Below are 11,223 nucleotides of genomic sequence, written 5' to 3'. Positions count from 1 at the left end.
AATATACGATCCCATATAGAACTTTGCCATTTTCCATCCCCTTTAGAACATTGAGTTTTATAATGGGGGATGAACAATGACTATAAAAGCTCCATTGGACTTGCTCCAAGTAGTATCAAAGGTAAACTACTTCTCCAACTTATTGAATGCTGCCACTACGTTACTCCTAGCATCAGCCCAAAACGCATTACTTTAGCTGATCCGTTTCATCCAAATCCATCTTGTAAAAGAAGTATGAATTGTCCATGTATTTTCGAAAAATAGTTGGTGCATTGTAAAGGTAGTTGCTTGATTTTTTACCAAATTACGTGGTGGCCTCCTATTCTAAAGGGAATGCCAACCATTAATGCAATACTACTTTTTGCTGTAAGATAAAGGAGCACTGTAACATTATTGGTCAAATAATAATACAAAATGGGCTACTAAACAAACTAAACTACTCAAATTTATTTATTTTGGCAATTTGTCTAGTAGCTAGGTTGATAAGCATTCTATACACAGTATCAAGAGTCAAATTTCACTGATAACAACTAACAACTAACACTTTTAGCATGTCCTAAAAAAGCTACTCAAATTTGATACTGTGTTCACTTGTTCAAAGCTCATTCAAGATCGATTTGTTACTTGTACAAACTAAAAAGTTTGAGCTATTCGAGATCGGCTCGATCAAAGCTCATTTGTGATCGACTCGTCTTGTGATCAAGCCAATAAGCTTGGAACGACAAAGAAAACCTCATTATCATAAAGATAAAAAAAATGAGATCATTACAGTCAGGAAAACAAATGCATAAAGAGAGCTTCGAAAAGTATAACACTCTCCTAGTGCTGCAACTCGCATAACTTAACCTACCCTCTCAGCCTCTCGAGTTTCTAATAAGAAAGTTGACGAAATGCCAACTAAACACGTATAAGAGCATCCGCAATGGTAATAATCAAAACCAATAATTAAAATGTGCCACGTCAGTATTTGATTATCCATTTAGTCCATAATCAAACTTAACAATATCTACCTCCACATTGGTTATTTTTGCATTCTTTAAAAAAAAAACTCACACAATACACAATGCACATTTGCCCTATCGCAAAACGAATTCCAATCACACATCCGACCACATTAAATCATTCGTCTTGATAAGACGATTCCAATGTAGAGTGTTTTTGAGTTATTGAGTTTGAGTTTTGGTTATTGATAAAAGTTGTTAAGTTTGGTTATGGAATGAATAAAATTTGATTATTTACTAAAAGACTTATAACTTTGTTTACTACAATGTTGAGTGTTTTTTTGAGCATTGTTGTTATCCACACACATTTGCTTATTACAATGGGATACTATAAAAGCATGGACATATTATTATTATATTTTTAAGACTTGTTATTAGGGTTTTAAACCAAGCTCAATGATTTTCCGCTTGACAAAAAAAAAACCAAGCTCGATGAACCGCCCTAGTTTTTGGGTTTGTTTAGGCCCCGTTCGGACAAATAAGCTACAGTGGCTTATTTTTTGTCTTTATTCAAATTTTTTTCGTATCACTTGGCTTATTATCATTTTTTGGGGATTATTGCATTCTCACGACAAGAGGAATTTAAAAAGTAAAAAAATTTGACCGAAATCCAATTTTTTTTGAATAAAGACGAAAAAATTGGCTTATTAATTTACTTTCGTCTTTATTCAAAAAAAATTAGATTTCGGTCAAAATTTTTTACTTTTTAGATTCCTCTTATCGTGAGGATGCAATAATCCCCAAAAAATGATAATATGCCAAATGATACGAAAAAAATTTAAGTAAGAACAAAAAATAAGCTTAAATGGCTTATTTGTCCGAACAACCCCAATAATGCACCCCTGAATGCAAACTTGCGGGGGAAGTTTGAAAACTCTCCTGGAGGCAATTATAAAAGCCCATCTCCAACGGCGTCCTCTCCTCGTCATTTTCTCCTGGGAGGCGAGGAAACCATAAAAAACCCTCAAGCAGCAGACTCGCCTCAACCTTGCTACTCCGACGAACTGCTACAGTGCCAAGCCACAAGGGGCGATCGACTGTTCACTCGGCTCTCTCTCTCCCTGCCACCAGATCTGCTAGGCGTCACCCGTTGTCAAGGGGTTCGCCGTCACCCGTCATCATGTTCTATTCCGGCGGGGTTCAGTTCAGCCATCGTTGGCTCTGTTGTTGCCAGCATTGCCGTCGTCCTCTGACGTCGTCGTGGGTTTGAGGTTTGGTTTATGGTATTCAGTTTGTGTTTGAGTTAAATTTGTGTGGGTTTTCCGACTTTCGATTTCAGTTTGCAGTTTGTGGTTGAGTTTAATTTGTGGGTCTTCTGATTTCAGTTTGTGGGATTTTGATTTGGTCGGTCAGTTGGGTTTCCGATTTGGGCGACGGCAGTGCAAAATCGCTGGGTTCCATCTGGGTTTTGTGATTTCAGAGAGAGAGAGAGAGAGAGAGGGAGAGATGGGTATAGCTGGTGGTGGGGTGTGGTGGCTATGGAGGTGTCGGAGATGAGGGATGGTGGCGGTGAGCGTTTTTCTTTCAGTAAAGCTACAGTTCCCGACCGGGGAATGCCGACGCCCCGCTGGGCCCATTCCGGCCACCGGACGTCTGATCCGAGCCGTCCAAAAATTCTAAAAAAAAAATCCGAGTGGGCTTATGCGAGAATCAACGGCATCCGACTTGTTGCCAATCCAAACATTCCATTTTTTATGTGTATATATACACAAAAAATGGAGTGTTCGGATCGGCTACCTAAACACGTCGGATGCCGTTGATTCTTGCAAAGGCCCACTCGGATTTTTTTTATAGAATTTTTGGACGGCTCGGATCAGCCTTCCGGTGGCCGGAGTGGGCCCGGCGGGGCGTCGGGATTCCGATCGGGAAAATGGGTCGGGAAGTGTAGACTTTCTGTTTTTCTTTTTCTTTTTTTCTAAATCAAGGGAGTTTTGGGATTTGGGTAGGGATTTGTCTAGGCTATTGGGTAGTAAAAAATATTTGGTGGCTAGACAAAGCTAAAATGTGCACTTTTTCTTGGCAAATTGCTTAGAATCTCATTGAGTCTATTGGAGATGCTCCGTGGGTTCAAAAAATGCATTAACTTTTGTATTTTTTAGTGTAAATTTATTTTTCCTTACCATTGTCAGCACTGGGTCATTCGTGCGTAGCCAAAGTGAATAAAACTTTGCATAAATTTGTGAATAAATAAATATTTAATATTATAGCTCAACAAAACAAAATAAATTACGTCCAATAACTTTATGGGAAAATAATTAATTAATTATTTATATAGAGTCTAGTATTACAAAAATTTTGAATAAGATTTTGTCACCGCTGATATGAAATCCTCAAGCCGCCCCTGGGCCCGCTAGTGGATGGTTGGATTGGTCACAGGATTAGTTGGGTATGCGAAAGGGTATGCGAAAGCTGGCCCGGACACCTGAATTATTGATTTTTTTTTTTATAAAACTCCTTGTTGAGCTTATGTGTTCAATTTGGAGTAGAATCTAACTCTCCCTCCCTCCCTCCCTCTGTGTGTGTGTGTATTCTCTTCGTTTTTTGTTGTTTTTAGGCGGGAAAGTGAATGAAGTTCCTGTGACAAGAATTTACGGCTCAACTTCGGCTGGATAGAAGATCTGTTTTCATATACATCGAGTAAGATGATTGATTATCGCTTGTTCATTATGTTTGAGTTTTGATTGTTTTAGGGTATGATGCGTAAAATTATACATTTTTTTTTTTTTTGGTAAGTAAAAAATTTTATAACACCAAAAACCGCAAGAAGCTACAAAACCTCATAGGGGCATACCCCTAGCAAACCTATACAGCAGTTTCAAAAAACGAAAAAAATACAGATTCCTATCTACACGTATTGATCCCAAAAATTCGAGAATCTAGAAGCCAATCATCACACAACCCTCTATTTTGGGCTGTAAACTTCACAGTAGTCCAAGAACTTAACCTGGCTCGAATGGCATCAAAAATGGCATGAACAACCTCAGGGATACCTTTGGAACTACCTTGAAAGATCCTGGAATTCCGTTCACCCCAAAGAAAATAAACTGAAGCAGCCAAAGACAGCTTATAAATGTAATTCCGGAAACCCTTACCCGCACGATTCTGCCCAGCCCATTCAAGCTCTTGAGATAGAGGCACAACAGCCATACAAATGCCATTACGTATCATAATTTGCCCCCAAGTAGCAGCAGAGAAGTCACACTCAAAAAATAAATGATTATGAGACTCCATACCATTCAAACACAACACACACTGGGAACTCGCAGTTACACCCCAACTGACCAATCTGTCCCTAGTGGACAGCCTGCCCAGGATAGCAAGCCACTCAATAAAGCTCCACCGTGGCACACCTTGACTAAACCATACCAAGGGATGCCAAGGTTGGATAGGAGACCGATGTCTACATGCCTCCCAAGCAGATTTTACAGAGAAAGAACCATCAGCAGTTAAGGTCCAGGCAACCTTATCACACTCAGAGACGGTAGGCAAAAAGGTATCAGGAGTATTCCGTATAATGTTCAACACAGCTCTGTTCCTTTGCCTTGGCCAGTTCCGTCCACCTTGACCAACAATAGAAGACACCTTAGCACGTAAGGCAAGACCTCTATTTGTCACCACAGCCTCCCCAAACCTCTGATATAAGGCACCTAGAGGATGCCAATTGTCTGTCCAAAGGAATGTATCCAGTCCATTGCCAATGATGTAAAATTATACACTTGTGATGGCCTGAACATTGAATTTACAATTGTGGATTATTTATGTTGACATCTTCCTTTTTAGTTTTATTTCTGCTTCAATTTTATGACTCCTCTGGGTATGTATAGTTATTGACTTCATGATTTATGCAATTGCATTTATAGAAGTTTTGCTTTGAGCAGTCTGCTTGTTTTGGAATTTTTTAGGATATATTCTAGTGTTTGGTGAGACGCAAACAAAAGTCGAAGGAAAAGCTTTTAGTGGTCAATGGAAAATTAGTTGATTTTGGGATATAACTTTTCCAGTTTTTCCAAGTGAAAACCCGTTTTTTGGTTAGAACTATTTTCACACCACCACCACTACCACTCATCCGCGACCACCGTTATGCCCTAGCCACCACCACCTATCACCCCCCAGGCCACCCCACAAGCCGTTCGTTTTCTTATCGCAAACATGGTCACGCTCGGGCACGTTCCTGACGAGTGAAAATATGTGTCTGAAGATTTAATTATTTTTTTCCGAGTTGAACGTGTTTTGGGCACGCTTTGACATGCACTAGACATGTACTGGACACATACCGAATACATTTTGGGTGTAATGTAATTTTTAAAATTATAAAAGATGTAACAAATATAATATTTGTAATCTGAATTGAATTAAAAACTTATAGTACTAAATAACTTAAAGATAAAAAGTGTAATATATGCATAGCTAGAAACCCCAGTAGACAGACTAACAGAGTGCGACTGAGAGAGATAAGAAGGGAGAGAGAGATTTCAGCACTCTAGAGATTTCTGTGTTTCTTCTCTCTCGCCCCCTTGTTTCTGTCTCTGTGTTTCTCTATTTTCTCGGATCCATATCATTACTCTCTCTCTTCTTCTTTCTGTTTCTCTTCTTCTGAACCCTGTATTTGTAAGATAAAAGATATTAATCTATGTAATGAAAACACAATTGCTATTCTTGTTTTTTCCAAAGATTTTTTTTTATCTTTAATTTTGAAATTAATGATGTTTTATATAATATGTAAAATTCATACATATGTATATGAAGATTTATTTATACCCTATTTTTTGGAATCGTGTCTTGTCCGCGTCCTGTAGTCGTATATGTGCTTCGGAGTAGCCCCGTTGACCACTACCATAGCCACTAAGCACTATCATTTTAGGGATTCAACAAAGGACAAGTAACCTTTTTCCGTGGGAAACTATCTCACAGATCTAGCATTAACATAAAAGCAGTTTCTGTGTTTTGTAGGGCTCTAACACATATGTAGCAGGAAGTTGTGCTCAACCCCCCTTCCCTTCCTGATTGCAGGGAAATTTGTTTTCATTGGTGGCAAAGAATCAAACACAATACCTTCTCGACTGACAATAACATAGTCTTTTGTATAGTGCAATGGAGTGAAGTTAGATTAGTGTTATTTCAACTCCCAATCCTTCGAATTGGAATCTCAGTCCCAGCATGAGAAGCATGGTGACTTCCATTATGCAGCATGTTCGTTGGAGTGCACCACTTCTGAGACAAGCCAGCAATTTCTTGTCGGACAGTCAGCAATTCTAGTCAGACAGTTAGAAGGTGTTCATAATTGTAAGACAAATTTCATAGTTGTGGACGTATATATTACTTCATCCTTGGAAGTTGGATTTTTGCACCTTGAGCTGTACCACATCGTGCACATCTGATATTACCGGTAAGAAGTACCTTTGATTGTGCAAGTTATAGAGAAACATCCTAGCCAGTAACAATGCACAATATTCCTACGCGAGACAAAAAGTATTTGATTATCACTAAAAAAAATATGAATTTTGAGGTGTTGACCAATTTGAAACAAAATAAATAGAAACATAGTTCCAATAAAAGGAACCCAAGGACCATATATTCTTCCCTGATGGACTTGGGTTCGGGATGTGGGTGACATGTTTATTACATCTGGTTTTGGTTTGAAGCTTGGTTTGGAGTGTTTTGGAGTTGTGCAGTCATTAAGTTTCACAAGGTGACATAATATAACAAGACAATATCTCACGTATGCACTTCTATATGTATATCAATGTTACGATTAAAGAAAAGGAGGGCGTTTTGATAACAAGGTCACAGAGAAATGAGAGCTTAGAAGGGGAGGGAAGCAAGGAACAAAAGGATAAAAAAGTAAAATAAAATGAATGCGGGGGGAGTTGGGGTGATAATTTAACTAAAGTTCTATTATCCGGTGTTAATGGGTATTGTGTGAGGTTTTCTAATTTGGTGGTGCCTGGTGGGTGTTACTGGGTACCTAAGTAATTTAGACTTGTTTAGGTTTGTCTTTTCACATAATAAATGTTGTAGTATAGAACTTTGGAAATTGAAGAATTCTTACATGTTGCTCAGTGTTCTAAATTACTTAGGTACCCAGTAATTGAGAGTGTATGAACCTAAGTCTGATGTTGCTTATATAGATGTCAGTAATTGAGAGTATATGAACCTAAGTCTGATGTTGCTTATATAGATGTATGTAATGCGATTAAATTGTCTCCATAGATTGTCGTTTCCCTGCTGTGTTGTGCCTTTTCTCATATTTGACATGTCAACCTACATATTCTCTTGTTTCTCGCATTTGTGCAGTTATTAGGTACTAGTATTACCTAACCATAAATCAAAAGTGTGGTCAATTGGTATTTGAGAGTAGTGTATGACACAACGATATTTGACAAGTTTGGAAAAAATAAATGTAGATTGTTGGATTTTTCTTCCCTTATACTCCCTCCGTCCCGATTTGTTTGTTCATTTTCACTATTTGGGACCTCTTACAAAATTGTCTATATGTTTCAATTTATAATATTTTTTATACGCAATATGGATCTTGTTTGATAGATTCCAATTAGATCTAAAATATGATGTTTTCAAAATTATGTAAAATATTATAGATTGTGAGATATAGACAATTTTTTAAAAGGCACGTATGTCGAAATTGGACAAACAAACTGGGACGGAGGAAGTATAATTTAATGCACCAGCATGCTGTCACTGAAAATTATTTCTGTTTGATTTCCTTGTCATATGATGCAGGCTTTACCTTATTTGTACATTCCGTGTGCAGATTTACTTCAGCTTGACCAAGACGGTACGGCAATGGTTTTCTATTTTTTAGTTAGATCATAATGATGCACTTCCATTTGTGTTGCAAATCTGCACACAGGTGCTATGCCTAATATTTACAACGCACTTGTGCTTAGTATTGCTTTCTCTGTGTGTCTTCAGTCGTAGCACTATCTCTTGCAAAATGTTATCATCACAGATCTCAGGTGCCGCTTGATGACAAGGGATCCAAGTTAAAATCTTCTATGCCTTGTTCATGTAGATCCATAGGTTTTTCAAATTAGCGGTTCTCCTTGGTGTAACCCGTTAGGCAACTCATATTTGCGTTTACTTGGTTTTAGTGAACCACTCTAATTATTATGTGGTCATGTGACATGTGCATGTGTATTTTATGATCTATTTGGGCAACCTACGCTTGATTTTGCTAGCTATTGTATTCTGATGCCAGAGAATATTTTGCTAGATAGTACTTTGGCCGTTTTCTTGTTCAACTCCAGGATTCTATGTGTTCTTCTTCATTAAATCATTGTCGTCATTGACTCATTATTATCTTCATCATTAGTATTACTATTTTTGTTATTAGCATGGTTATCTTTTTATGTACATACTTATCGAAGAAAACATTGGCCTTGTTCGTTTAGCATATTTACTTTGTTTTAACTTTGTTTTCCAATCATTACCCTATATCTTTCTTCAATCATTACCCTATTTCTCCAATTATTAATTTCATTTCTCTCTCTATCTCTCTCTACTCATTACCCCTCTCTTTAATCATTACCCTATTTCTCTCCCCACCCACTACCAAAACTAAAATACCCAAATGTGCTAAACGAACAAGGCCATTATCATTATTATTGTCATTGTTATTTTATTCTTTTCTTCATCTTGTGTCCAAATCTGACTTCGCTGAATATCCATTGGACTTGTTTATCTCATGCATAAACAGTTGATGATGGATGTAACTGCAAGTTGCAACTTGTATTAGGGTGTTTGCAAGCTTTATGTCCCAAACTGTTGCTTGTAGATGACATTCAAACTTCTCGGACTATTGGAAGTTCAGATGCGAAGGTAACTTTCCAGTTATTCCATGTTTTCATGATTTATTGTTCCATGTTACTGTTTTGCTGCCTTTTTATTATGAAGTAGACTTTTTGTTCACATACCAGGAAATGTCTTTTTTGTTGGTTTAGTGTGAATGTTGTCTTATAGATTTCATCTCTTAGAATTAAGTTCTTGAGAAATTTTGATTTTAAATTTCCTCATTCCATTCAATAAAATGTATTCTGCTAGAACATACGAGGGGATTATGGAAATGGCAAGAAATAGTAGAGTGGGATAGAAGGGAGAAAGAAGTGCAACCCAAATTGGTGGCAGCTCTGCCAAGTGCTTCAAGTTCCGCTCAAAAAAATGAGGAGGCATTTGATTGTTGAAATTGTTCTCTTTAGGAACACAATTAAGTGATGATACAGATTAACTCACTTTAACTCTTTAAGTGGCTCTAGAACTATAATCCCCTGGCAGTCCAAGTTATTATGTTGATGCCTACCACATGCTTAGGTGATGACTGATGGCTAAAATACTAAGATGACCACAAGTAGAAAACCAATTTCACAACCTTCTAGAAAAGATGAGAATGATTGGAAAAATCCTATGCCACAGATGTAGATCTTGGCTTTTGAAATCATTTTTAATAGCATTTTATAGTCATCGTCTTGACTCGGTATGTTACAACCTAGCATTTATTTATTTAATTATATTGTCATTTATTATTTGGGTGTTATGGTTGGGTCTCAACTAATTATTTTGTGCGTGGTATGGGTATTGTTGACATGATTGTAATCTTTGGAGTGTGAGATTTATTTTGGGTAAAATAGTGGTACTGGATGGTAATTCTATAAATTTGTTCAGGTTGGATTGGATTATAATTAATTGTCTTTCTAAATTCTAATTAACTAATTAGCTATAATTTAGGGTGCAACGTGAGTAGTGGGTGGTTTTTAAGATTAGTACTTAGAAAGATATTTATAAGGTTAAAAGGGTTTTTATTAGAGAGAACGTTTGGAGAGAGAGAGAGAGAGAGGTTTTCGAGGTGTTCTCCATGCTCGTGTTCTCGTTCTACAACTGGGTATGTACCTATACTATTGTGTATGTTTCCATTACTTTAGATTTGTACCACGTAGAGAGGAACAAGGAGTTAGGTTCTACGGTATATTTTTGGTATTTAATTTACTTGGTGCAGTTTGTGTGTGATGTTGTGTGGTGTGGTGTGTTGGAGATGATTGGTTTGATGTGGGTGTGGGATCGAGTATCAGGATTTGTGCATAGTGGTGTATGTGTGTGTGAGTTTGGTGAGTCATAATCTATGAATTGATTTGGAGAATTGGAGGGAGATTTTGGGTTTTTGGAATTGGCTGTGCTTGTGTTCTTGCAAGTGTTGTGCACGTAAATGTCTTTGGTAGGGTGATTGTGCACTGGATGGGAATAGAAGTGAGTATTTTTGGTGGCTACTGTTGGTATATTTAATTAGGTTTTGGCTAGAGTTCGAGAATTTATTAGTATTTGGTGTTCCTAGTTATCGAGTTAGTGCTTAACTTGAATATTTAGTTATTTCGCATTCTCTATTTTTTGTTCAGGTTAGCCTCCTTTTGATTTGCTTGGTTGTATTGCCTTTTGGACTTAGGTGAGTGGTTAAGCATGTTGCGTACTTTCGAACTTCACCGTGTCCCTTAAATTATTGTTTTAGAAAATTTATGATTGAAATTGGAAACGCATAATTGTTTATGTTAAATTGGCATGCGGTATCAGTGAAACCATTTACTGTTCGATTAATCTTTTGGTGAGAACTTTGTAGATATTGTTGGTAACATATTTTGGAAGTCCAGGGAAATTAATCCTCTATGTGCGGGTGACTCTGGCCATTAGGGAAGAGACCCGGTTAGGCCAGTGACCCTAATGCTCAACGGTTGTTATTGAATCTTAAGAATTAGTATTGGTGGTAGTACACTTGGAGATAGACTTAAGAATGTAACTTAGATGACTGCCACAATTTGGTATTGACGATGGGCTAGTTGAGTTGTGTGAGAGTGCTAGATTTTCCTATTTGTAATGCTCGGTACATCCCACATAATGTTGAATTGTTGCTCTTTGATTGGTCCTTCGTTCCTATCCTTAGTATCTTAATAGAGATTTGGTTATGTTATGTCATGTTGGGAGGGGTCAATAATTATGTTTATCTAAGAAAATACTTAATGAATTCTTTGATTTTTTTTAGGAGATGAATACCCGATGATCTCGTTAATGGTTAGGATTCCGATGTTTCATCTCTTCAATCCAAAAAAAAAACTTAGGCGGCCAGGTGGATATAAAATGGGAGTAGTTGATTGTTGAAAGTGGGTTTTTCTAATCGTAGTAGTAGCTCTTCGGTTTTGATAATTTGACACTAAAATAGATAGGC

General features: G+C 37.3%; 2 protein-coding genes across 7 annotated transcripts in view; one reads left to right on the top strand and one right to left on the bottom strand.

Annotated features, from left to right (window-relative positions):
• Positions 1-1,921: 1,921 nt before the first annotated feature.
• Positions 1,922-11,223, top strand: part of LOC131336600 (uncharacterized) — a 25,522-nt gene continuing 16,220 nt past the window's right edge. For 3 of the 6 annotated variants that reach the window (XM_058372501.1, XM_058372505.1, XM_058372500.1), the window contains exons 1-4: positions 1,922-2,224; positions 3,556-3,638; positions 5,952-6,387; positions 8,755-8,837. The gene's annotated coding sequence lies outside the window, so the exon portion shown is untranslated. Of the gene's footprint in view, positions 2,225-3,555; positions 3,639-5,935; positions 6,388-8,715; positions 8,838-11,223 lie in introns of all 6 variants that reach the window. The other 3 variants (XM_058372503.1, XM_058372504.1, XM_058372502.1) reach the window with 3 other exon arrangements.
• LOC131298547 (uncharacterized) lies at positions 3,843-5,067 on the bottom strand. The gene is made up of 2 exons (XM_058324031.1): positions 4,935-5,067; positions 3,843-4,666 (listed from the first exon to the last, which is right to left on the bottom strand). The coding sequence occupies exons 1-2, from the start codon at positions 5,065-5,067 to the stop codon at positions 3,843-3,845; spliced, it is 957 nt and encodes a 318-aa protein (XP_058180014.1).

This window comes from Rhododendron vialii, chromosome 8a, assembly GCF_030253575.1.
Source record: "Rhododendron vialii isolate Sample 1 chromosome 8a, ASM3025357v1".
NCBI lineage: Eukaryota > Viridiplantae > Streptophyta > Magnoliopsida > Ericales > Ericaceae > Rhododendron > Rhododendron vialii.
This window is presented reverse-complemented; position numbering and strand designations above follow the sequence as displayed.